The sequence below is a fragment of the Pocillopora verrucosa genome, chromosome 11, assembly GCF_036669915.1.
Source record: "Pocillopora verrucosa isolate sample1 chromosome 11, ASM3666991v2, whole genome shotgun sequence".
Classification (NCBI taxonomy): domain Eukaryota; kingdom Metazoa; phylum Cnidaria; class Anthozoa; order Scleractinia; family Pocilloporidae; genus Pocillopora; species Pocillopora verrucosa.
In genome coordinates this window covers 20,323,353-20,350,620 of record NC_089322.1, presented here as the reverse complement: position 1 = coordinate 20,350,620, position 27,268 = coordinate 20,323,353, and the positions used below count along the sequence as shown (strand labels likewise).

The 27,268-nt window shown below is 37.3% G+C and overlaps 3 protein-coding genes across 3 annotated transcripts; 1 reads left to right on the top strand and 2 right to left on the bottom strand.

Annotated features, from left to right (window-relative positions):
• Nucleotides 1-405: 405 nt before the first annotated feature.
• Nucleotides 406-7,842, bottom strand: LOC131772859 (protein AATF-like). Its single transcript, XM_059088818.2, has 12 exons — nucleotides 7,428-7,842; nucleotides 6,639-6,986; nucleotides 5,428-5,565; nucleotides 4,418-4,740; nucleotides 3,578-3,700; nucleotides 3,259-3,303; nucleotides 2,826-2,936; nucleotides 2,629-2,697; nucleotides 2,289-2,353; nucleotides 1,733-1,813; nucleotides 886-957; nucleotides 406-717 (listed from the first exon to the last, which is right to left on the bottom strand). The coding sequence occupies exons 1-12, from the start codon at nucleotides 7,744-7,746 to the stop codon at nucleotides 645-647; spliced, it is 1,767 nt and encodes a 588-aa protein (XP_058944801.2). The 5' UTR covers nucleotides 7,747-7,842; the 3' UTR covers nucleotides 406-644.
• A 124-nt stretch (nucleotides 7,843-7,966) lies between these two features.
• LOC131772819 (eukaryotic translation initiation factor 4E type 3) lies at nucleotides 7,967-14,778 on the top strand. The gene is made up of 8 exons (XM_059088772.2): nucleotides 7,967-8,234; nucleotides 8,307-8,379; nucleotides 9,090-9,184; nucleotides 9,911-9,971; nucleotides 10,692-10,758; nucleotides 11,476-11,570; nucleotides 11,783-11,843; nucleotides 12,601-14,778. The coding sequence occupies exons 1-8, from the start codon at nucleotides 8,002-8,004 to the stop codon at nucleotides 12,678-12,680; spliced, it is 765 nt and encodes a 254-aa protein (XP_058944755.2). The 5' UTR covers nucleotides 7,967-8,001; the 3' UTR covers nucleotides 12,681-14,778.
• A 2,587-nt stretch (nucleotides 14,779-17,365) lies between these two features.
• LOC131772886 (small cysteine-rich protein 1) lies at nucleotides 17,366-19,637 on the bottom strand. The gene is made up of 4 exons (XM_059088853.1): nucleotides 19,533-19,637; nucleotides 18,774-18,868; nucleotides 18,301-18,436; nucleotides 17,366-17,531 (listed from the first exon to the last, which is right to left on the bottom strand). The coding sequence occupies exons 2-4, from the start codon at nucleotides 18,856-18,858 to the stop codon at nucleotides 17,519-17,521; spliced, it is 234 nt and encodes a 77-aa protein (XP_058944836.1). The 5' UTR covers nucleotides 18,859-18,868; nucleotides 19,533-19,637; the 3' UTR covers nucleotides 17,366-17,518.
• Between the last annotated feature and the right edge of the window lie 7,631 nt (nucleotides 19,638-27,268).

The window sequence follows — 27,268 nt, the reverse complement described above, 5'->3', positions numbered from 1 at the left end:
ATGGGACTAACGCATGTGCTTGCGACAGAGCGGAAGCACTCACTCCTTTATTCGACAATTGTGATACCTAGTTTTTTTTTTTTAATAAAAACCTGTTCAATTTTGGAAGGCTGAACTGATTCATGATCAACAGGCAGTCTTTTAAAAATTCTTGAACTACGGTTTATTATATAATAAGCTCAGTTATGCACGCATTCAGATTGGTTCTCACTTGGAGGACAGACTTATAAATGACATCATCATTAAAACTTTTTTTCCGTATATTTCAATTCTTTATTATATAAAACAAATAGATTCCAAGTTGCCGTGCGTCTGTTCAGTAATAGATCACCGATGACGTCAAAATATGGTAAGAACAAAAAAGTGGCGCACGAGGCGCAGCCGAGTGTGTCACTTTTTTGTTCTTACCACATTTTGACGTCCTCTGTGACCTATTACTGAACAGACGCACGACAACTTGGAATCTATTTGTTAAGTAGAATGTTATTCCGGCATTTATACATTGTGATAATTGGAAAGAAATTCACATGAGATCATATATGGTACGTGTCTTGTAAAAATTTAATTCATTCTTTTCATTTAGAACGTCTCGCGAATATCTCGATCGTTTCACTAACGTAACTAATCGAAATGGCACAGAAACTTCATCTGAAAATGTTGATATCAGCGGGCTCTTCCTGTTGTTTTGCATCAAACAGGGAACAAAATAATTCATTCCTGTTGAGGGAAAGGAAAAGAAGCACGATAGCTTGTAAAATAAACAGAGAGGTTCATAAATGAGTAGGAGAAGGAAACTGTAGCCAGAAAAATAGCATGAGAAAAGAGATACAAACAATCCAGCAAATAAACACGTAAAACAAATAAATATTTTATCCATTTACAAACCTTGAAGAGTCCGCCATAGTTCCTTTCTCAATGGGAGCCATGAAGCTCACAAGTTTTCCGTGAACATCATATCTGAGTGTAAAAGGGAAGAATATGGTTAACCCTTTAACCCCTAAGAGTGACTGGCATCTAATTTCTCCTTACCATGTCACCCCTGAATCAAACATGAAGGTCAGGAGAATAAAGTAGCTGATCACCGACTAAAGAAGCTCTTGATTGTTTGACAAATTCTCCATGTCGGCATTACAGAAAATATCTAGAGAACAGTATGGAGAATATGCATACTGATGTTAGGGTGTAAAGTGTTAAGTCCATTATTAGATCACATATCCAGTCGAAAAGTGTAGGGAACAACACGCAGTTAGCACGCTTTTCGACTCAATGTCAAAAGGCTAAACGAGGGGCCAAGGGCCAATCAGAATAAAGGGAAATATCTAAAGGAACCAATGAGAATTTGAAGTAAAAACGAGCCAGGTCCTCGAAGCGCGGGAAAACGTAGGTGCGCGATTAGTTTGCATCGGACTGGTTGACACGTTGGCCGAGTTTGAACAACCAATCACATAACGTAATATAGACGAGAAACTGAACTGAAAAATGGTCTGTATCAGTGACTCTTTCCTTTAATTTTTTCCGCTTATAGACTGCTTCAGAAGTAGGTTAACATTAAAAAAAAATAAGTAAACATTTCTCATGAAACTGACCAGGAAAATGTGTTTAGCAATCGAGAGCATCTTTAGTTGGCGATCATTTTCCTAATTCTCATAACTTTACAGGTTGATTCAGGGGTGATTCTATGACGAGAAACTAGATGCTTATTATTTCTCGCGGCTCTAGAGTTAAGACTCACCGAATTTTTCTGCCTTTACTGGCCTTCGTATCAACTTTCTTCTTCACTTTTCTTCGTAGTTTTTGAAGTGCTAGCCATTGCCTGAAAACAAAGAACATTATTATTCACACAAAGAAAATTTTTGTTGGAAGCGAAGTCTGCAATCACTGTGTCAGACCCGAGAACAGGTCGAATATACAGAATAATAAAATACGTTTGGCTAGTGGCCGATGCGACTGGAAATTTAGCTTACAAGAAGAAGACTACAATATCGTGAATGAGCAACAGCAGGTGACCATCTTTAAACTCCTTGTCAAAGGTTTTGACTCACGCTTGAAAAATTTAATTCTGTTCCAAAGGAAAAGAAAGATCGCATGTGGTTTCCAGCAAGAAATTTCACCGTGGTTTTGTCCTTTTTTGTGGGGGGGGAGGGGGGGAGGCAAATTAAAAAAAAATAAACAAACAAATAAATAAATAACTGGTATGGGGCGTGTGTGGAAATGGAGATCAATATCACTTAAGGTGGCAACTTGGGAAAAAATGTGGCAGATAATAATTCACTGTAAGGTATATTTACCTTCCCATCTCAATAGGATTATTAGTGTTTCCACTGGTTCGCTGTTCTATAAATTCCCTCAAAAGCTGTTAATTAAAAAAGGAATAAAAGGTGTTACTACAAAACAGCCCTGCAAACAAATAGTAAAAATTACAAGAAATAATAAGAAAAAAAAGACATAACTATTCAAGTTTGTTAGGAGAAGGGTTTCTATCATTGGTTGAGTTACTGTGGATAATCAGTTTCCCTGCATTGAAAACCGAAGGGACAGAGATGGCTATAAAAATTGTGAGAGATTGTGACAGAAGGATTCTTGCAAAAAACTTCTAGATACACTCTAGACAAGGGAAGTTTTAGTTACCTGATGGTAAAAATCATCATCATCAAATATCTCCTCGTCATAGTCTTTCAAATGCAAGTCTGACTGTTCCTGCAATCAGTATCACACATAAAAAAAAAATACATCAGCATTTTTGTTTTCCATAAACTTTCCTAAAATTAATGGATTCATGCTCAGGTACTGATAAAAACAGACTGCAGTTTTTATGACTAACAAACCTTGTTTGAGTCCATATCTTGGACTTCCTCTTTTTCAGACTTTCCTAAGACTCTATATGAGGTCCTTTTCAGTTGAGTGCGTTTTATGAGACGACCTTTATCAGATAAAATCTAAAATCAAGAACAAAAAAGGCAACAGTATTAGTTTATTTTTAAAGAGCTGGGCTAATTTGATCATAATTTTTTAGAGAAGAAAATTGGAGGGCTCAGAGCAAGAACAATCCCTTGATTTTTCGGCCATTTTTGAAAGTGTCCACATGCCAAAATTCAACTACTTCTGAACACTTTCAAAAATGGCCGAAAAATCAAGGGATCGTTCTTGCTCTGAGCCCTCCAATTATTCTCATTCTAAGACTCTAATGACATAATAATTATAGATTAAATAATAATAAAAAAAAGATGTACAGTATCTTAAGTTTCAAAAATAACTCACATGATTTATCTGCGCCAGTGCAGAGCGGTCAAAAGAACCAAAAGTCTGAGAAAGGTGACATAAATAAAGTTAGTTACAAAATCTACAATTAAACAGCAGAGATAAGTGACATCATGGATAAAAATTGAACACACTTATTTCATTGACTGATACTTAACCAATTCTGTAAATGGGTTATAAAATATTGAAAAAAAAAACAAAAAAACCCCACTTTCTCTCATAAAATACTCTTTCCTCAGACTCAACCATAATGTTAACGTATTTGTAAATAATGAATGAATTATAATTGTAACTGTGATGAAAATATGGTAACACGTACCTTGCTGTTAATTTTTCCAGAAGCCAGTCGAGTTTTCTCACTCCATTTTGATATTGTAGAGTCTCTGAAATCCTTAAAGGCAGCATGCCGCTTACAAATACAATCTGCATATTCTGATGTTGACTGGGAAAGTAAAGAAAACAAATTAGGCACCTACATCTAAATCATAACGCTTAAACTCCCAGATCAATGTTTATTGAGAAAGAAAAATTCAGGTAAAAATGAGTAACAGACTGTAGTTTGTTTTTCGCATGATTCCCAGAACATTGCATATGATCTTACTCATTATGCTAAGAAAATTATATGCAGAAATCAAACAGCATGAAATCATGTTAACCTGAAATTGTTTCACACTACAAGGCATTTATACATATATGTACATGTAAATCATGCTCTCAATGTATCCAAAATTACTTTCCAACACTGAAATTGAAATCTCAGAGAGGAAAAACTTTTTAAGACTTAATTTGAAAATTCTCCTCATAATCTGAAATTCAGAGAAATTCCTTAATATACATGTAGGATAGTGACATAAAGCTGAAATTTCTTTCTTCGTATATATATGTACACTACAATGCAACACAACAGTGACATGTGTTGTATACGGCAATGAGCAGACAACAGTATAAGCATTACTTTGCTTTGCACTTTATTTTTCTGTTCATCTCTGCAGGTTTCATTTTCCATATTCATAAGCATTAGGCTGGGAGGGAGTGTATAACGGTGTACAAGGTTTTCATTGAAGTTTTGCTAGGGGAGCTAAAAATAATGATGCAAAACTTTGTGGTTGATGCATGTGCAGGTTGTGCAGTAAACATGCTTTCAAAATAATGACCTTACCAACTCATGTTTCCTTTTTGCTGGAAGCTTCAGGCTTCCTTCTGTTTGTTTACCATTTACTTGATCTTTGTTGCTAGCATTATCATCCTCATCATCTTCATTATTACTCTTCTCATCATCATTATCACTCTTCTCATCATCATTATCACTCTTCTCATCTTCTGTATCACTGGGTATTTCCTCATCCTCATCACTGCTTTGACCAGCACTTTTGCTTGACTCCTTTCCTGAGTATAAAATGTCCTTTGTGTCTGGATTTTGGTCCAGTAGCTTTTCCTGTATCCACAGAAGATTTCCAAGAAGTTTTGCCACTGATTTTCTCCCTGTAAATAAAAGAACATATCAAGTAGGTTATTGTATGGCTCCTGTAGTGTACTGATTACTATAGCAACAAGTGCATTGCCTGAAAATGTACCAACTGCAGAATGATGATATCAAGTATGCTTTGGTAGGTTAACCTCTTGACACTCAAAAGTTCATTAGTAATCCTCCTGACCAATTCCAAGAACTCCTTTGCCATGCAGAAAGAAATGACAAGGATGCATCCAGACCAGTTGCTAGACTCCATAATCTCCCTAATCATTCTAAGCAGCATATGGCAGATTGCGGCCTTTCTCTACGTCAAGGCAGTTTGGAAAGCCGCAAACTCTAAAACAAAATTTACTGGTATCTTTCAAATTGGCAATCTTAATCTGCACGGTATCAACAAACACTTTTCATTCAACTAATTTATTCTTGATTTCTTGTCACCATGTTTCCAACAATAGCATAGCTCCACCTTCTGCATATAAACACTCACACAACCCACATTTCCTCCATTTGCTCTGATGAAAGGATCAAAATGTCAGCTTTGAAACTCTTCACTGTGGCCAATTTATGTTATCAACTCAGTTGATGATACCAAATTACCCTATTCTAGTATCCCACAGACACAGCGGTGACGGCACAAGGGATCAGGGTACTACATGTACAGTAGGATAGTACAAGAGAACAGAAAAGTATTTGTTTACCTTCTTTATAGGTTTCTTTTAGGTTCTTGTCTCCAGAGAAATTTAAGGATGCATGCTGGTCATGCTGTGGAAGTCTGTTGGCAATCAAAAGAGCTTTCTGTAGTCGAATACGCATCTCAAGGAAACTATCCCACAAACCTACCAAAAAAAGGCACAAGTTCACTCAGCTCACACTAACAGATTAAACGCCTGTGTGTGTACTCGTACTGTGTGTGTACATGTACTGTGAGTGACAGAAAAGAGAGGAGTGGTGTACACTGGTTAAAGCTACAGTCATGATGATAAAAATCAACACAATGATGTTTGGTACATGATTCCTAGAGGTCCACAATTGAAAAAAAATGACACAAATCAGAGAGAAAAAAATGGTGAACTTAAGTATGATCACATCTATGCTACCAGTCCACTAACACAAATGTGCATTTATGCAACTGTTTACAGGTCTTCATGGTGAGAATAAACACATTTTGCTGGCTAAAAATTGCACAACCTAAGCTTAAATCCTACTCAAGGTCAAGCAGAGTACAATGTTCATCTGGAAAAAATCTACACAAAATTAACATGTAAGTGTACAGGTAATGACTAAAATCTTGGCTTGAATGGATAGAAAAGCTAAAAAAAATACAACAGTAGTGTAGTTTAAACTGGAAATTTCCTGACAATAAACAATCCTTTAAGGTAACTATGTTCATACCTATCTAATTGACTCTGTTTAAATGGTAAAATAAGCTTGTTTAACCCATCTCCTGACTGTAAGTACCAAGATAACTATTTCCTATATCCTTGTTTGTACACAAAACGGTTCCTTTTCTACATTTTGCAAGTGAATGAACCAACAGGTCAAATAGTTCTAACCAAATAAAGATTTTCTTAAAAGGGTTTCAGAGGCAGTGCATTTAGGAGATTGGGAACTGGAAAAACTTTTCAATATGGCAGATAAATGAGATTGAACCAATTTGGGAAAGTCTGTCTGCTAACTGTTGGTCAACTGTTGGTCGCCAGTTGATGGACAGTATCTTTTGGGAACTGTTCTTCACTTTTACCTTGGATAAATTAATAGGAATAAGTTTTTAAAAGAAACTTAGCTCAACATGATTAGAATGCCTTTGAATATTGTGCAGGGTGAGGTCTGAAAAAGGTCATAAAACCCTATAACAAGAAATCTGTTGGGTTCCAAACCAGTTACTTTCCCTAACAATTTTTTAACTTACTGAGCTGATGCTTTGCAGCGATTCCTTTCTCAATGTCTTCTTTCAGACTTGTTGAGGAAAACTGTTGAATGGTATTATTACCCATGTCTTCATCTTCTTCAATATCATCATCACTTTTACCAACATCTCCATTTACGTCTGAATCCTCACCCGCACTGGCGAATTCTTCCTCACTTTCATTTTCAGTTCCTGAATGTAGACTGTCTTCTTCATCATTATCAACATTTTCATCATCATTATCATCAGAAAAAGTAACACCTTCCACTTCATTTTCACTTCCATCAGTATTATCTTCCTTACTGTTGATATCATCATCATCTTCTGATTTTCCAGCTCCATTCAAATAATCTAATTATACACAAAGATATTATATTTAAATAAAAAAATCTTTCAAATTGTATCTTGTAGACCACTATGCAAATATCAACCACTTTAATGTTAAAGAATAAACCTTTGTGTTTAAGGCGCTTTTTACCCAAATAGACCACACTTTCTACAAGCTTACCACCCTAATAGCCCGCACGAGATGTATGAAGAGCCATACCCTTGTGTTTCGTGCCGCTTACCTAGTTACCACTTTTAAGTTCTCGGCTACATTACAAATATAACCTTATTTATATGCTTCCCTTTCAGTTAATGTAAAATACACCGTCTGAACTGGAGCCAACATGATTATTATGCACGGAGTTATGTATGCACGTGCTCATTTAAGCTACAACGTAGCACGAGACGTCCACACGAGATTAAATTTTCACTACAGTGGCTTCCACAGAGAGTTTTTTTTATTACCTGCAGAGTCACTCTCCGATTCCTCTTCTTCGTCATGTTCCTCCTCTTCGTCTGAACCAGCGTCGTGTCCTCGTGAGGCTTCAAGTTGAGCTCGTGAAATCTTGTGCCCAGCATACTTCTTGTCGACATCTTGTAACAAAGTGGCTGTTTTCTTACGTAAATTATTAACGACCGGGGCTTCTTGATCTTCAAAGTCTTCGCTGTCGATCGCCTTTTTGATTGTTTGTGCTCTTGTGACATCAAATTCGTCTTCATCCAAATCGATACGACTTGGTTCTGGATTCGATAACGCACGCAGTTGCTCAGCTAAAGACGCCATTTTAGATTCGATTGTAGCTTGGTACCCTGGCCTTGGTATAGAGGTCACGACTGACTATGGTCAAGGAGTCATTTTTTTTCTTCATATTTCTTTATTCGATTCTGTTAAATATATTTTTTGATAATTTCAGTAGTTTCGTTTCTTTAACTTTATGTTGTGTTTTTATGTTGAAAAATCAGTTCTAGTTAAGATCGATCGGAAACCGAAACATCCCCAGCGGGACCCCAGGTGATAAGGTTATATTATGGAAGATTTATGACGTCATTTGTTGTGGTTCCGAGATCGTCGCTAGAAATGGCGGTCGAGCAAGGAGCTTCTCCAGTAATATCAAGTGTTTTTTTGGCCGATCTCTCCCACGAGATGGAGAATGATGGCGTCGAAACCGGCAGAAATTCACCTCATCTTTCAATGCAATCGTTGAATGAATTAGAAAGCTCTGAAAAGAGTGGAATCCCATTAAATTCAGCCTGGACTCTATGGCATGATAAGTGAGAATAACTCCAAACTTAACAATATTATTGTTTTCGGATGCTTGCGAAGTAATGATTATTTGTTTCTAGATATGTTCGTGGAGCGACAGCGGCAGAGTACGCGGCAAATCTCCGAAAGGTTTACACTGCTCACACAATCCAGGTATTGTACGTTTTTCAGGTTATGGTTAATTGACAAAGTTCATGTTTTACCCGAAAAAACGAGAGAGTAATTCGAACTGTCAAATCTAAAATGGTCATCCGACAGAGAATCGCGTGTTCCTCTCCTAACCTTTGAACAGTGTCAAGAAACAAGCATTTTTGTGATTTTGTAACGGTGTATTTGATTTTTAGCGGAAAGGTGTGCGCGCATTATATTCGTTCAGTTTAAAATATATTTCAATTTCCAGAGTCTAGACTTTGACAAGGGGAGTGAATAAATTATGAGCCTGTTTGATTTGATAAGAAGATGACGTTATTTACTCGATAAGACTTAGAATGGACTCTTAATTAACGAAAATCTCTTCCAAAAATTATTCGTTGCGTTCAAAATTTTGCTGGTAAAGTGATTGTGTTTGCAAATGTATTTTACAATGTATATTGGTTTTCTCTATTTTTATAAAAATACGTGATCAATCATTTGTCTCAATTGACTGTCGGTGGATTAATTCGATCCTTATATATGAAGAGAGAGTTGATAAAAGATGATTCGTAAATGCAAATGGAAAGTTGTGTACTGTTGTAAAAATCTTTTTTGGGACATTTTATCATCATGCATGCCTGTACTGCCTGCACATATACATGTACCTCATGTAACTGTTAACAACGATATTTACTAATTTGACATTTGTTCACTCATTTTTGAATTCCTAGAGTTTTTGGAGTGTCTTCAACAATATACCTTTGCCTTCACAACTTGATGTTAGAACAAGCTACCATTTTATGAGAGGAGAGAGGAAACCACTTTGGTATGCATCTCTCATAAATTAAATGAAGGGGGATGAATTGATCTCGAGACTAGTGGCATAAAGGCCCTAGAAAGCTCTTGGATCACAGATTTTTCAAACAAAAATAATAACCAGATTTTTGCATCAATGTAGATCAGCTGAAAGTTTTTGCTCACATTCTGGGTTCTGTTGATTTACAGCATGTTGTGCAGGCACAGGACGATTAAAACACATCTGATACACTTGAATAATAATAAATATTTATCCTGTAATTTTGAGTAAAAAATGAAGTTGGATCAATGGGTGGGGGCAAATATAAGAAAAACCTTTTAGTTTGGGTAAGCAGTGTTACATGGTCTAACCATTTATCTCCCAGAGGTAATTAAGATGTAACAATATCCCCAAAAACATCACATAAGCCAGCAAACAGGTAATGAGAATACTCAAAGCTATCAGGTAGAAGCTTTTATCTTGATCTAATACCAAATTCTCTTACTAATTTACAAGGAAATGTGTGACAGTTAGAGAGGAAAATAACAATCAGATCTTGAAATAAATTAAATCAGTTTTATTAAATTCTATATTTTGCAGTTTTCTTTGTCATCTGTTTTTCAGTGTCTTCTGTGATCTGAGTCTTTTTTTGTCCATGACTTTGGAAGCTGCTCTAATAGCCATGAGCTATAAAAATGAATATTTTCTCAAATTTTAGTTATGATACTATTTTACATTGAAATTTGTTTTAATTAGGGAAGACAAACAGAATGTTAATGGTGGATATTGGAAAATGCGTTGTTTTAAGCATAATACAGTAAGTCATTGAACTGACAAACTACACTGTAAGTGTACAGGGCAAATAAGTTATTTGGTATTGATCTACGCACACTTTCTATATTCTACACTGAACCATACATGGAATACCTGCAAAAAATTTTCTTTTATATACTTTGTGGAGAGGGCTGCAGGGAAATAAATAAGCTTGTTAAATAAGCAGGCTGCATGACTAAAATTGTAATTGCATTCCAGCTTGCACAGGTTGTTCATATTAACAAATATGAGTGCAAAACCCACAAAGTATCAAGGATTTGGAGAACTCTGGGAAATCTGGAAAGTCATGGAATTTCCTGATATCATTTTGATTTGATTTGAGGTTTGGGAAAGTCACAGAAATTGAGTGAATATGAAAATTTTTCAGTTCAATAAAAAAAAAAAATGATGTCTGAAAATACATATACAAGCCTGCAGCATTCTCAGGAGAGAGCTTGTAGATTGCTCCTGTCAGCCAAAAAAAGGGATGGTTGCTGAGCTTCATGGTTTAACATTTTACACCAAAACCTTCACACTCTCCACACTGTGGACAAGAAGAGTTTGATTGAAAATCAGGAATTTCTGAAATTGATGATAATTTCCATAATTCTCACGACCCAATTGTATCTGATTCAATGGTTATACTGTATCGAGAAATTAGAAGTCATGTAGTCACTCCAAGGGCTTAAAGGAACATGACTTTTGTGTTTTGCTTTATCAACAGGATAATGTATGGAAAGAATTGTTGTTGGCAGCTATTGGTGAACAATTTAATGACAATGTTAGAGAAGGTACTGTTCTGTTGTTCATTGCATGGTGAATTCCTTTGTCTATTTGGTACACTTTAAAAGTATGTGTATTTGAATGATTCACCAACTGAAGCTAACTTACACTGAATATAGATTTGGGCTCAAAGGCCAAGCAATATACAGCAGTCAGTCATCAAGATGAAAGCTGTCAGGAAGTAGACTCATCAGAAACACAGAGACATCTGGATGAATAACATCAGAGATGCTAACCTCTGGAAAACTCAAATCTGGAGATTTTTTTTTTGACCAGCACCTCCCCCCCAAGTGAATTTGCCAACTTGCCCCCCCCCCCCCCAAAAAAAAATTCTTTTAGATCCCCCACTATTACTAGGGTTGATAAATTATTTTTCATAACAGGGTTTTTATGGGTCCTGGAAAACCTGGATAGTCCTGGTATTTTATTTTGGCATTTTCCAGGACTTTCCAGTCCTGGAAATCTGCTTCACTCAAGCAATTAAGTTTTCAGAATTTACATTGTAGGAAATTTATGGAGACCATCAGGAGAATTGATTTTGAAATCTTGGGAATTTGAAGGGTTTAAGGTGAAATTTAGAGTCCTGGATGATTCAATCTGAGTCCTCAAAAAGTCCTTGAAATTTGTTTCTGAAAGAGGGTACAAATCCTGTAAGAATTGAATACACTGTAGTCTTACTCAAACGCATAAGTTGATTTGCTTGTTTGTTTTTCTTTCATTTCCAGATGATGAAGTTTGCGGCATAAGCATCAGTGTACGCGAGAGAGATGACATCATCCAAATCTGGAATGCAAATGCAAAGGCTGTAGAGGATGCAACAGTAGGTTTTTTTTTTCAACACAGTCAGGGTTACATTGAAACATGTTCTCAGATTCTTCAAGTGTAATGGTATATAGTATGTTGTGTATTAATGTGCAGTTTTCCACTGATAATTATGTACTAATTGAATGCGTACTAGCACAGAAGCAGCTTCTGATCTCTGAAACCTTCCAGTTGTTGAATTGATAATTAAATCAATATTTTTCTAAACAGGTACTAAATAAAGTGAGAGATCTTGTTAAGGATGTTGAATTCTTTGATGATTTTTACAAATGTAAGTTATTAATAATCAATTTCTCCTACATTGTAACTTATTGTTCTGCCCCATTCACCTTTTCTTTTTCTTCATTTCTTCCTTTCTATCAACTCTCCATCTCTCTCACTCTCACTCTCTCCCTCTGTTCATTCTGAAATGTGTCTCTGTCAACATTCCAGCCCTCTTCCCCTCCCCCCTCAATTTCTTCCTCCCTTTCCCCCCCATACTCCCTTTCTTTCATCTTCTTTCTCTCCCTTCCTTCCTCCTTTCTCTCCCTTCCTTCCTTCTTTCTCTCCCTTCCTTCCTTCTTTCTCTCCCTTCCTTCCTTCTTTCTCTCCCTTCCTTCCTTCTTTCTCTCCCTTCCTTCCTTCTTTCTCTCCCTCCCTTCATTCCCATCCTCCTCCCCTATTGTCTTCTCCATCCCTCCTTCTTTCCCTCCTTCCCTTCCTTTGTTAATCTTACCTACCTTAGTCCTCTCTCGTTCTCACCTTCCATTCCTCCCCCTTTTGCTCTTCCTCGTCTGGTCCTTTCTTCTGATATATCTATCCTGCCACCATTACATACTTCCTTCCTATCTCTATTCCTTCCTCCTTTCCCTGCTTCTTCCTCCTACTTCCTTGTTCCCTCCCTAACTCCTTCTTTCCTCCCTATCTCTCCCCCCCCTTCTTCTCTCTTTCCCTACTTTCCTCTTTCCTTTCCCCTCCCCCACTCTTTGTGCTCCTGTCTCCCACTTAACATTTGATATAAAATTAATTTGCAAACTTATTTGTTTCAGCTCACCAAGCACATGATGCTTTTGAAGGGGTACGACCCCGTCCAACAAAGCCTCCTGGTTTTCCATTTGCTAAAGACTGACAAAAATCATGTATCCATCATAGTTATGGTTAGCGACCAAAACAGATTGGCCTGCCAAGTGATTACATTCATTTGCTAAATTTGTGTGTGTGTGGGGGAATCAGTCTTAGTCTGAGGGGCACTGGGCACCATGTCAAGTCGTTGAGGATGTGAAGAAAGTTGTTCAAGTAATCTTGCCCAGTTGTCTTCAGAAGTGTTGACTGATATCAATGCCATCACATTTGAGCAAAGTTGATTACAGCAGGGGAGTTGGCCTTGCTAGTGCATTTGGCAGATGTTTCACTTGCTTCCTGGCTCTACTATGTGATTGCAAAGAGATTGGAGTTGAGAACAGCACTGAGCACATCATAAAGTTCGAACAATAACTTTATGCATTTCTGTTTTCTTTTAAGGTATCTAGTCACTGATTAGACTAAAGGTAAACTTAGGCATACACTTAGATGTGACATTAGGCTAGAAAGGTGAAACAATTTCCTAGTGTTGATCAGACCTATGGCTTGTTCAAGAATCAAGAATAACAAAAGCAAAAAAATGTTGTAGGATTTTATGTTGACAACTAGCATCAATTTTACATGTATTTAGTTGCATTTGTGAGGCTGTATGTTGCAAAACCAACTTTCAATTATGCAGAGCTGAGTACATTGTACAGCTTTTAATCTCACCAATCAGTTAGATTTGAGAGGAGTGGTGTTGGAAACCCTTCACCATATAAACTTGATGGTAATTTCAATTTAGGTTCAGGGTTCAAATGCAAAGAACAGAAGAGAGTCAGGGTGTGGAGCTTTAAGATCAATGTCTGTAACCAAGCAACTGCACACCTGCCCCCCCCCCCCCCCCTCCACAACAGTCAATTAAAAAAAACAAGTTATAGGGTTAATGTTAGTTTAGGGGAGGGGAAGGTCTGCAGAAGATGCTTGGTTACTGACATTTATCTGAGATTTCATTATTGGTGGGCATTCCATTTTCAATCAATGACATGTGGCAGCTGAGATTTATTTTTCAGACAAAACAGCAATGAATATAAGGTCTTGATTCAGTGGATTCTTTTAAGTCCTGAATGGTGGGTCAGAAATTCTTGAACAAACAGCATTTTCCTTCGTGAAATCTCCAAAAAAAAAAAACATTCACACAGGTGAAATTCCAGTTTTAACTGAAATTTTTGGGTACATTAGTTGTTTGAAGTTGAGAGGTGGATGATGCAGTGAATTGGCTATTTATTTTAGGATACATAAAATTTTTTGTAACTTGCGGCAGTGACATTGAATATTTTTCCAGTTAGGCTTTTTTTTAATCTATTTTAATTTTCTTATAGTGTTGTTAGTTTTGTAATTGAGAGAACAGAGTAAGGGAACTTTTAAGAGTCCTTTTTACAAAGCATGGTGAGGTTTTGCTTTTACCATAAATAGCAAATGTGATAGAAAAAGAGGAATTGGAACATGAAAAAGGAAACTACCATGCATGTGGGAAGATTTACAAGAATGGGTTTAATTGAGGAAGAGGGGTGCTTGACAGGGGACTACAAAAATTTGCCCTAGCCCCCCTCCCCTTATTTCCCATTTTCTCTTGACACAGTAGAACCCTGCTAACTTGACCTCCTAAGGGAAACAAAAAATGCTTCAAGTTAGAGGGGGTTTGAGTTTGCTGATAGTAAATGACTGAAAATATGGCATCAAGGGAAGTTGGGTCTTGTTCAAGTTTATACCTCTGGGTTTGATTTCACCAAGATCAAGTAAGCAGGGTTCTATTGTATTAATTTAAATCCACTGTTATTTAAATGTCATAAATAAGTAATTATATACTCTTCTTTTAAAGAATAATTGTCTGGGGTTAGCTCTAGATTTCAGAAGTTTAAAATAACCATTGATGATAAACGATATTCTATGGATTGAAGCACATGAGGGCATAACATGTTGCTTCATGTATCTTGCTATTTAACTAGTAGTCATCTATATTAACCCTTTGCACCCTAACATCAGTATTGATATTCTCCATACTGTTCTCTGTACATTAACTAAGGTGCTGACAAGGAGAATTTGTCTAACAATCAAGAGTTTCTTGAGTTGGTGATCATTTCCTTTATTCTCATGATATTAATGTGTGCTTCAGTGGTGATATTGCAAGGAAAAATTAGATGCTAGTCACTCTTTGGGGTTAAAGGGTTAAGAAAGCTGATTGGTTTTGCTGTAGTTGCTAAGAAAGGTTGGAAGGAATGAGAAGGAAGGAAACCATCCTCTATTTACCAACGGCTGCTGATGTGACAAAGAAAGTCCTACTGGTAAAAGGAGGCATAGCCATATTCCGAAAAGCAAGCTTCTCGGAATAATTCCTCAAACAAATATCCCATTTGTTATTTTTAAGCACGAGAGATCATTGTCTCAGTTGGAAATTCCTGCTCGTGATGTACCAATACCACCCATTGATCACCTGATCATGGTCTGTCCTTAAGAGGTCATCTTTGCCAAAGGGCATTAATTCAGTTCTGCAAATACCTCAACACATCAAAGAAATGATGCTTCAGCCAATACATGTCTCTCAGGCATGAACCATTTAGAAAGTGAGGCTTACTTACGCAGCCCGTCGGAGTTTAATTAAAAGAAATTTCGACGAAAAACCAACACCAATAAAATATCGAAGTAAAACTATATGAGGAGCAAACTCCCTGAGGAGATAAACATTTGCAGAGTCTGAGAGTTACAATAATAGCCCATAATTAATTTTTTTACGGGAAGTTATTTAAGCTTTTTTTAGGTACGGTAGTGCAATCATGTGCAACTGTGCCAGTGCTCGGCGCGAAACTGCCAAAATAGGGCTAATGGTTTTCTACTGCGTTGTGGAGCTGAAATCAAAAAATACGCGTTAATGACCAAGCGTGAGGTCAAGATGGCTGGATATTGGCTGAATTCCTTTTTGAATCAAAAATTATTTGTTTATTTCAAGAGCCTGGAAAGAAAGCTAACTGTGTTTGTAGCACAATAAACCCTCGAGAGTCGTGTATGTTTACTTTATTTTGACTGCCGCTGTTTTTGTCTTCATCACTGACATTGTCAAAGAATTACGGACTATGTGAGGCCGCTCCTCGTAAATTTTTTAAGCACGATCAAAGTGGGCGAGCGGTTATCTTGTCTGGTTGGGTAGCTAATCAGAACACGGGATTCGGTTCGTTTTTCCCGCGGGCGCAGGCGGTGTGCGCACTCTGATCGTGTTGCATCATGGTCGTAAAACAAAGTGTGAGTCATTTGCATCCTGTCCTGCCGCGGGCGCTGCATTTCATAGAACTGCAAGCTCCAGGGGAGTTCAGAGTTGCTCGTTACGGAGTTCAATTTGGGTAAAACGGTACCTTTGCTACCCAAAACTTGTTAAAGAGTCTAACAGGTAAAAAGATAAACTAATAAATGAATAAAAAAATCTAAGAGAAATCTCGTTTTAACTGACGTCGTGAGTTCAAATTTTTGTTCGTTATTCATTAGCACTATCAAACTGTCACGGTTGTTATTGAGTATAATACATCCAGTAGCAATACGCACCAAACAACCTGCAGCGAGCCAAGAAAATGATGTTAAGCTCTTACAGTATTTCTTCGATCAAGCACCCAGGCGCTTATTTAAAATTTCGGTCGAAAAGAGGACCGCTCAAAATGGACCTCCGATCCTTCGTAAAACATTATATTCAGGATGATGAAACCGCCGCTGTTAGAGAAAAATTGTTGTGTTTTGTCTGACAATCTCAATTCGCACCCTTAGTTGACTAAGACGAGATCTCTCTTTATGTGGGAGAAGAAACTCTAGCCGGTTTCACTGCAATCACCAATATCCTTCTTAGGGCAAGATTGACTCGCAGGAATGATTATCTTACCCTCTCACAATCTTGAAAATAATTAAAACTTCAGAGTCTTTGGAAATCAAAGCAAATTAAAATTAAAACTTCAGAGTCTCGTTGAAATTCTCAACATAATATTGAACCATGGTAAAAAATTCAGGTAGAAGTTTGCCGTTATTAGAGCGGAAAGCCGTCTGTCACGGTCAGCAACTGGTTCCTGCTTGATCCTTTTCATTTAGACGAAAATTTTGTAGCTTTTTGCTTTCCTTTGTCACCATTACATAAATAAATGCCCCTTCTCCCGCAAATAATTTTACTCTCTCCTACATTGAATTTCGAGAAATCTTCGCTCATTTTCATCACCACGGCTGTCTACATTTTATGCCGACGAGAGTAAATTCGCACTTAAGCCCGTTCTTTCGCCTCTATTGTGACATCAGATCTCTGACATGGCCCGGAGCGCGCTGAAAATTCACCATTTTCTCGATACCTTTTTCGATATATCGGTACTTTTTTCACGGTAAAACTACTAGTTCCAGTAATATCTGAATAAGCCGTTGCTACCTCTCTCTACATCACTATTATGGCAGTTCAACTTTCCACCCCGTCCCTGAGCTCGTTAAAAAGGTTTTTCCTCGTCCGACCCCCAAAGTCAGAGAGAGACGGGAGAGTTTAGGAACTACTCTTGCCTTTTGTCAAACTCCCCCCACCCCCTTCTCCCTCAAGGTAACGCAAGAAACAAATATTGATTAGTTCAAAACACATTCTAACGTCATAAATGCCCAAAAAGGTTTTACAAACCCTGTTTTTTGTTTCGATTCATTCAGTCATTGAGTTGGTTGAGATGCTTTTTTTATTTTTTATTTTTTTTATTTTGCATCAGGCTGCAGCTAGTTTTAACTAACAATTGTATCGTTTATTAACTACACGTCACGTTATGTTTCATTACGAATCGTTACGAACAGATGTTTATCTCTTTGAAAGCCGATGCGTTTGATGATCCATCCTCAGCTAATTCTTCCTCAAAAAGGGTGACTAGAGAATAGAAAAGTATTGCGGTTAGTTTCATCTGTAAGTGAAGTACGTCTTAAATATAAGCAGTTTAACTTGCTACTATTTGGACCTTATTGCATTTATGTTGCGCCGTTTAGGGCTTAGAAGTCATCTTCAGTTGTTACAACAGATGACATTACACGCAAAAGCACATGGCACAGGAGAGATGTTTGTCTGAACCGCGCGGAGGAATTAGAACCAAAAACTATTACGGGCTATGTGAAAAAAGCGTGATCTCATGGAAAACAATGCATTAAGTTTTTTTTTTTGGGGAAGGATTTTTTTATAAATATATTCGAAAGAGAAAAATAGGAATTAGCTCCATTTTCTTCGTATAAAACACACACAACCCACAATTCTCTTTTTCGCTCTGACAAAGAGCTACAACTCGAAACGTCAGCTTTAGGAACTCTTTACGGTGGCCAATTTACATTATCAACTCAGTCAATAAAACCTAATAACCTGGAAATTAGTTCAGTTTAACAATCTGAGTACCCTCCCAAGCAATAAAGATCTCCTATGTTCACAGCTGTGTTTACTATTTTGGAGACTTAGCAATGCCGAAAAAAAATGAATGGTCGGAAATGGAATTAATAAGAACTTCCTTGATATAAATAAATCTGAACGATGTAGGATTGAAAAAGACCCAGATAGAAAGGCAGTTTTGATATGAAGAACACCGGCCGGTTTAATAGGAAAAATTTTGCTAGGATATTAAGAAAATTTAGAAACATTGTGCTGAACATCTTACCGGCAGCAACATTTGTTTGTGGGAGATCGACATCCATTAGCACATTCAATCGGTGCGTCTGGTGGACATGGATCATGAATGTAAACACAATATCCGTAAGGCCAGTCACAGCTTTCAGTTCGTTTATCAGCTGCAACTTAAGTGATTTGGTAAATTCGTGAGTAAGAGAAACCCGAGACCCAGGCTTGATTATGCCTCTACGTCTAGCAGTGGATATCTACTTCATTTCAGTCACTTTAGTTGCTGGGAGAGGAAATTTTAAACCGAGCGTGAGTATCCTTCAGGAAATTTCCCTAAGCCTGGTAATTATTGCTATTTAATTGATGTGATTATGTATATATCCACTCAGATAAGTTAGCCTTTTTCGCCTTAAAGGCTTAAAAGTATGGCTTGAATATTTTAAATAAACTTCTCGATTCAATTTGCTTGTCGAAGCCGACTAACTTAGTACCGAAAAGTGCTGGCCAACTTACCTTTACTTCTGGGACTGAAACGGTAAGCGTCCACTGTGATTCCCAAAATAAGTACCAACACGCACAGTTGAAACTTCAAATCCATGCTTGGGAAACTACAACAGAAATGAAAATGTTATAACCACTTGTGTGATGATGCTCTGAAATCCTCTAATTACGGAGCGATTAAATATAGATATTAATAAAGAAGTCATTCATTTATTTACAGCGACAGCTGAATCGGAATTTTTTTTAAAAAGGAACTTAAACTGATGTTTAAGTTCCAAAGCAAGTAAGGGAGCGATGTAAATAAAGTATCGATCAATCTTTAGTGTAGGATCCAAAACTGCCTTGGTCTTATTTTCTTGCGTTTTATCTTTGCCCAGTTGGTCTAGAAAAGTTGCACCTCCCTCTTCATTAATATTTAAGAAAAACTCAAATCAATCGTGATCTGCTCACTTGATAGTTAAAACATCGATGATGAATAACTGACAAGTCAAACTCTAACAATACAAGAACTTGAAATATCATTTGTCGTTCAAACTTCACAATGTATGTATCTGTTGATATTGCAGATTTAAGTATTTTAATCAAAGCTGTGGAATTCCCGTGTTTTTTTTTTTTATCGTCTTAGTTTTGTTTTCCAATAAACTAAAATCATTGAGAAAAAAAGAATACAGCCTCGTAACAAACGGAAAAGCGATTTTAAAGTCTTGAAATAGATTCAGATCCCTATTAAAGTAGAGAACTTAGGAAGGAAAACGTCACTTAATCACTTACATGGATGTTTCAAAGTCTTCTGAAGATCCGGATGGTTTATGTAACTTCAGCAAACTGTTACTGTGTCCATGCTGAACGTCTCTATTTATGTAAACTTCACCGGAACTTACCAAACAAAAAGACCAAGTCGGAGTAAAATTTATCAAATAAACCTTAAAAAATTTCTTTTTGTCTTTAGTTTCCTTTCAATTCTACTTAATGACCGAAGTTCTGATCCATGGAGTTTTAGGGTTTTAGTTTTTCAGTAAGGATATTGATAAATTAAAAGCCAGTTTATCAGAGAAATAGAAAACCTTTTAAAGGTAGGTATCAAAGCACACATCTTGATACGGCATCGTACAAATAAGCAAAGGTTTCCGGGCGTTAAAAGTTAGCAAGCAGAGGTTTCTTAGCGTGAAAAATTAATGAGCAGAGGTTTCTTAGCGTGAAAAGTTAGCAAGCAGAGGTTTCTTAGCGTGAAAAGTTAATAAGCAGAGGTTTCTTAGCGTGAAAAATTAATAAGCAGAGGTTTCTTAGCGTGAAAAGTTAATAAGCAGAGGTTTCTTAGCGTGAAAAATTAATAAGCAGAGGTTTCTTAGCGTGAAAAGTTAGCAGGCAGAGGTTTGTTAGGGTGAAAAGTTGGCAAGCAGAGGTTTCTTAGCGATAAGGAAGGTCTCTCTTGAGACCATCCTTAGCAAGTAAACATGCTAAAGAGAGCTGTTAAGAACAATGCAGGTGGCACGAAATTTTGTCCAATCGCTTGCTAAAATTGGAGAATCAAGACCAAAAAGATAAACATCTCTAGGCTCACTGAATGATCAATGATGGCTATCCACTCAAATCGTACCTTTTGTTCTGTCAACTCCGTGGCATGGGTGTTGTAATTTCTATAAAAGAAAAACAAACAAACAACACCTAACTCGGCGAAATGCGTGACAACCGCGAACTCACATGACGCATTCTGTCCACTTACACAAGCATGACATGTCAACTATTCCATTACACTGTCCAATTACAATCATGACGCGTACACTTACCTTTTAGAGCTCAAATCGGGCTGGCGACAATTAATCACGTTCGAGAATTTTTTTGATGAATGAAGAAACGAAGAAACGCTTATAGGTATTATCTGTCTCTCTTTTATCTTAACTAACTTCTCTTTTACATATCTATACATGAAAAATATTGTACACTTTACCTCGAAAGTGCTAAGGGAGCGGTCCGTTTCATTGTTTATCGCCTGAGAGGGAGGGGGTGGGAGTCTTGATTTCAACCTGATTAGCTTTGTTTTCCATTTTTTATCTGTACCCCCTGTGATATGAAACCAGCTGATTCACTCAATGAATCTCCACGAGTGAACGGCGTGCTGGATGATGTTTTGAGGCAATTTCTGAAGGTTTCATCCATGATGACCTCTTCCACCTTCTTTGGGGAAACGATTAGTTGGTAGGATCATTATCTAAATGTTTTCTTATTTGTTTAAAGCATTTGCGCTGTTTTTAAAAGGGATGATACAATAACTTAAGACCACCGCTGGTGAACTAGTGGTCCAAAGTGTTGGAATGGAAGTTTCTTCAAGTGACGGTCACGGTGGAAACTTCTGCCTCAGAGTTATTCGTAAATTACCATATACCTTTCTATTTGATCAATATACGCGATGTATTTTTTTGAAATCATCTTATTTCAAAATTGCGGAGGGTTTTCTCTCGTTCTGTTATCAATATTATTGGCGCTTATCTCTGTCTCCTCTATATAACCAGAGACTTCTATCAACAATGACTGAATTCCTTGTCATAAGGAATTTCCTACTTTAGGCGACAATTTTATGAGTTTCCTTTACTTTAATTAGTAAACCTATTTGCTTAACTGACTCTCTTTTGAAAAGAATGTTGTGTTTCAAAGCAATCAGACGTTTTGCGCGCTAATTTTCGAATGCTTACACAACGTACTTTTTGTCTCCCAATCCGCGCTTGATTTGTGCTTCGTGATTTGTAGAGATCTAGAGCACGTTGTGACTGCGGCAATCGTAACTTCTCAACACCACACTTACTGATACAACAGGCGATTTATTGACGGTGAACGATGTGGGTTGAAACTTAAAAACAATAAATAAATACAAAATTACAACAATTGATTAAGTAAAAGTGAGAAGAAAGACATACACAGAGTCAACTTGAAACGACAGTACTTACATTGTTACGATTACTGCAAAACTGCGCTTGACGAAAAAAACTGTCCGAGGACGAAATGAAGAATAAAGGAACTGGTTGAAAGCAAACTGCGACTAGCGCGACTACTGAAAAGAAAAAGGCCCTGAACAGAGAAAACTAAGTTTATATACGCGCGAAAAACTAAAAAATTAATGTATGCGAAAACGACTAACTGAAAGTGTAATTGACGCCAATAATTGCGAAAGAAACAATAATAAACGAAAGTATGTGATATGGAAAATTATCTATTTATCTATTTATCAGTTATTGGGTTGCTAAAAATCGTAAGAGACCATACCTACTGTTGAAATAATAATAACAACAGCAAAAATCGGAGAACTTAAAATCGCGCAATATTATAGATTCTAAATTAAAAATAGTACCGTTAAATATTAAAAAATATTTACTAAATGTCTACGAACATTGTATTTACAACATCCTCAGGAAGGGAGTTTCATTCATTGATTGTTCGTGGGAAGAAAGAAATCTTACAGACATATTTCTTTGTCCTGAAGATTACAAACTTGAAAGGGTGGTTTCCACGGGTGTTTCTTTCACTGGTTTGTTTTAGATGGGCTGCCACTGAAAAATTCGTCAGTTCGTCCGGCGGTTTTCCTTCTAGTGGCTAGGGTTTCCAGGTTAAGTTTCTGCAGCATTCCTGTCACGCTTGCATACGGGTTTTAATTGCCCTTGCAGTAGCGCTGTCTTTTTCTGAACTCCCTCCAGCTTTTGAAAATTCTTCTCTCAGGAGGGATCCCATGCGGCACTTCCATATTCGAGGATTGGTCGGACTATAGATGATGACACAACAACCTTTTGCGAAAGGAATCGCATGTGGAAATGGTTACGATATTTTCTAGTTTTTGCTCGAGTGCACGAATGTTGAAGGTCTGTTAGTGTGCAAACTACCAGACGGATTCCTTTGTTCAGATCCATCGGAGTATCGTGTAAACCATAAATTTTAACCATACGTTGTGGCCGGCCAATTTAAAGTAAAAGGACAATTATTTATCGGACCTTCATAAGCCTACATTGTGAATTTCAGATCAAGCCAACAGCATGGATGAACACATTCAGTATCTCGAGACACTTTGTCGTCTTTGTGGCACAAATCTGCCACGGACCTGAGTCAGTGCTACAAACAAAGAATCTTTTAAATCGGAGCTCTGGATGAAATTTCGAATCAATGTCGATCTTGACATCAGAGAGATTCATTCAGCCAAGGCGAATGCACACTAAAAAATAATTTCAGGAAACCACGGATCTAACACATAAATGTGATTATCCAGCAAGTAAGTTCTCCTTCGGGCAAACATAAAACAAAGAGTTATTCGTTCACTGAGCTCTCACATCTTCAGGTATCGTATCCGGGAAATGTGCGATAAGAGCGGCATGAAGATGAAAATAAAGAAATCACATTGGTGGAAAGCCTTGCCGAAGTGTCTCTATTACAGCATTCCGGAAACAAAGGTTGGAGTTTAACTACACGAACTGATGAGAGTGAAATTTTCGTCTAAAACCACAAGGGACTTGTCTGTAATTGTGAAACTCGTTTAGAAACACCGCTCGTGCTTTCAAATTTTGCAGTGATTACGTAAACAAACTTTCTATACAGGGTGTTCAAATCAAAGGGTAATTGTAAAGGACATATTACTGCTGACTAAAAGCTGTAGGACCGAATTTGTAGTGTTCTGAGACCTAGATTCTCCCGCGAATCGATCAATAGCGCGCAAAATACCTTGTATGATTCTCTTGCATTTAATTCGATCATGTGTATTCGTCTTAATATAGATTGTGACTACTTGATTTTATTTTATCCCACTCATGTATTTATTGGCGTTTATTTTCCAGGTATCATAATTTCAAGATCAAAGCTCCACGTGGAACACCGCTTGTTATTCAAAGTGAAGACGACAACGCGTATGACTCGCATGCACTGGCTTATCCTCTTCCACGAGAAATGGAACGCATTCCAGAGGCTCTACGAGAAGTCCAGATTTTCAGCAAATCGCAGAGAAAGATATACACTTTAGGAGATGTCAAAGGGCAGCAGATCGGTACGGTTCAGCACTTTCTAAACATACAGCTGCATGCTTTGCTTCGATGTGGCAAAATAACCAGGAATTGAAGGGTAAGTTACTGTTTTCTTGCTTTATTGTTACTTTTTCGTAAAGGCTTGATGGACTGAAATTGATAATGTCTATTTAAAAATCGGAGAGAAGCAAGATATTGTCTTTCCTCGACCTATACTGGAGAGAAATTAAATTGTCCCGATTCCGCGATCTCACACCTCACTCGTCCCAATTGTTATCAGTGCGCGTTATTTGGTTCAACCTTATTTAATTGGTTTTCTTGTTACCCAAAATAGGGAAATCAACGGAGAACGGACAGTAACATCGAGGCCAAGCTCTACCCAGAAGTTCTCCAGATACAAACAGGCTGGCGGAGGAGCTTTTATTCCTGTGACGCTCTTGGTGGAAGGACCACAGCGTTACAAAGAATTTGTGCTAAAAAGAATCCGCTTTACTCTTCCAGAATGCGAGAATGTCGAGGACATGCATGTTGAATGTTTGAAATTAACGAATATTTTTAATGGTATCTTACGTCCAGTCCTTATTAGCGAATTTTGTTTCAGCTTTCTACCGCATTACAACATGGCCGCCACAAAAACAAAAAACAAAAAATCAGCTTCTTCTTGTTTTCAGCACCTCTCGGCCAAATTTGCTTTGTTTTGGTTTTGATCTCACCCAATCACAAAGCTCGAAACCGATATCCAGAAATGGTTATGGCCCGAACTGGCAGTGGAAGACGTCACTGACAACTGTATCACATTACTCTTAATATTGTAGACCGCTGAGCAGACGTTTGCTAAAAGAAGAAGATACCTAGCCGTTATGAAAAGCTAGGAACATGCGTGCACTCAGTCTCCAAGGAAGCCACACCCATAGGTACTCGAAGATAACATTTATGTGCCTGTACAGCTAAGTGAAAAAGAAGTTCTATCTGATGAAAAGTGACGACGCCTGTCTGCAAAGCAAGCTCCTGGTTTCTTCAAATATATCTTAACTTGTAATTTGTTATTTTAAAATGAATAAAGGGGGCAATTTTCTAAAGAAATTGTGAAGCTACGTAAGTGTGAGATCTTACAAAGTTGAGTTGATGATGTAATTGGCCACCGTAAAGAATTTCTAAAGCTGATATTTCAGGACAAAGGCTAACAGCTAAAGGAAGGGCTAACGCTATGTAGAGACTCTTTACTATGGCCAATTTCCATTATCAACTTAGTTGATAAAACCAAATTGTCCTGTTAATTGCATCACGAAAGATGTCACGGTTGGAAACGTCTGCTCATAATTTACAATAACCCATTTATCAGCTAATGGTGATCTGTCTCTAGGCGGTCATCTTTGCCATAAGAATTCAACTCTGAAAATACTTCACACTTATCACGAGAATGATGCATCAGCCAAATTATGTTTCCCAAGCACGAATCGTTTAAAAACTAAGTCTGACTTACGCAGCATTAGAGTTTAAAAGGAATTCCGACGCAAAACTGAAAGTAATAAAAATTCAAAGTAAAAATAACGTTCGCGAAGAGAAAATTGCTGGAGGCGAAGCAAAACAAGAATGACAAATTCGTAAATTCGGAACGGTTGAGGGAGTGAAGGCTGAATTGAGTTTTCTTGTTGGAAAACCTGAGGACCAATGTAGTGTAGGACCAATTCAATGCTGAAACTCCCAACAAAGTCATAGCCTCCAAGCGTAACATTTATCTTAAAACGAACAGAGCTCTAAGACATGCACGTTATTCAGAGAGACAAGTCTAATGTGAAATACTTCATACGCATCGCAGCCCCAATTATAAATCAAGAAATCTGCATAGGAGTAGTGTCACTCATAGAACTTGCCGATCAGGGCTAAGGAAATTCGCTTGTAGCAAAAGCTTAAAAACAATGCTCATCGCAGTGACTGAAAAAGAGGATGAACCGAAAAGAATGCATGCAATTTCTGCGGAACGTAGTTTGGTCGCAAGTTTACATTTTAAAATTTAAAATCCAGTCTAATGGCATTGTATTATTTCCCCGATATACGTTTCACTGATCCAGGGGCCGATTTGGTTAACTGACCAGCAGGTAGAAATATGTGAAGAACGGCCTTTGTCTGTTTTAATGGAAATTGTGCACTTTTAGTCCATAAATACTTTTTCTGAGTAGTTCTCATAATTGTTTGGGCAGGAAAACTAAAACATTTCTCCTCACACTTTCAAAATAGTGCCTTTTCCATTTCTCGGTGAGTGAACGAGAACAGCTGGTATCAATCATGTGGTTTAGTAGGGAAATTAAAGGGGCTCTGTAGATGTATCTCCTGTGTAATTAATCACAAGTCATTTGCATTTCATACCGCATAGTCATTTGTTTACTTGGCCAAACAACATGTGATGAGAAGTTTTATTTTTCTAATAAGAGCGGATGTGATGACGGTGACGAAAAGATGGTTGCGAACAATTCTTTAGTAGACCTCAATCATTTCAGGAAAACACAGAGCATTGAAATAAAATCTGTATTCGCGATACCAAGTGCCCCTACGAGGAGACAAAGAAATTAAAAAAAAAAAAACTACATCCGTTCAATTAGTAAGGCAGACAAACAACTATAAAGGAGGTCGTGTATGTTTGATTGATTTTAGAAGGCTTCTTCCCTTCACATCAGACAAGACGTACATCTCGCGTCGGCTGGTCAGAACCTTTCAGCATCTTACTTGTGGGGATCTAATCATTCTTAAAGAGACCGTGAAGAGCTAACGTGAGTGAATTAATTATAGTTTCATTAATTTAGTTTTAATGTTAATTGGGTTTCGATTATAACCCTAAGTCCCTTTATCAAAACAATTCGATGTGGATTTTACCTGTTGTAGGGAATTTGATCAGAAACATAATGGTATCAGTGCGATAATAATATCAGTCTTGATCTTCCTTGTTGCATTTTCCCGAAGTAGTATGAGAGGAATTGAAGCTTCCCATCCTTGACACAATTCGATCTCCTTAGCATTCCGACATATATTTAAATTGTTTGAAGTCGTGTCGCGGTTGGAAACTTCTCCCGAAAGCCGGGCGTGGGAATAACAGCGAAATTGCTATCCTTTTTATATCAACTATCGTTGAAATCCTGACAGTCAGTGACAATCATAAGGGATATATCCCTTTAGTAAAATTTTTGCCAGCGGTTCTTAAGATTGCAAACTCGAGGGGAATTTAGAGTGGTTATTTTTGGAGCTCAATCAAGTTGATACGATAACTTTACTACCCAATACATGTTGGATGGAAAAACAAATAACTTAATATATATATATGTAACAGACGAGAAAATTTTGTACTTACTCGCGTTGCGGAGTCAAAATTTTAATCCATATTAGCGATTAATTCCAAACAACCTAATTCTTAAAATAGCAGCGACCGAATAATACTCACTACATATTGATGGTTAATAAGCAAACATTAGTTAAACAATTTTCTCTATTGGTACAGAGAAAATATCGGTGAAATGCATT

Bases quoted from the DNA above. Each gene is read 5' to 3' on its own strand.
- LOC131772859 (XM_059088818.2), bottom strand. From the start codon at position 7,746: ATGGCGTCTTTAGCTGAGCAACTGCGTGCGTTATCGAATCCAGAACCA. The intron at 2,937-3,258 runs GTGAGTTATTTT...TCTTGATTTTAG, and splicing joins CACTGGCGCAGATAAATCAT to ATTTTATCTGATAAAGGTCG. The intron at 2,698-2,825 runs GTTTGTTAGTCA...TACTGATTGCAG, and splicing joins AAGATATGGACTCAAACAAG to GAACAGTCAGACTTGCATTT.
- LOC131772819 (XM_059088772.2), top strand. From the start codon at position 8,002: ATGACGTCATTTGTTGTGGTTCCGAGATCGTCGCTAGAAATGGCGGTC. The intron at 11,571-11,782 runs GTAGGTTTTTTT...TTTTCTAAACAG, and splicing joins AGGCTGTAGAGGATGCAACA to GTACTAAATAAAGTGAGAGA. The intron at 11,844-12,600 runs GTAAGTTATTAA...TATTTGTTTCAG, and splicing joins CTTTGATGATTTTTACAAAT to CTCACCAAGCACATGATGCT.
- LOC131772886 (XM_059088853.1), bottom strand. From the start codon at position 18,858: ATGGATTTGAAGTTTCAACTGTGCGTGTTGGTACTTATTTTGGGAATC. The intron at 18,437-18,773 runs GTAAGTTGGCCA...AAATCACTTAAG, and splicing joins TTTCAGTCCCAGAAGTAAAG to TTGCAGCTGATAAACGAACT.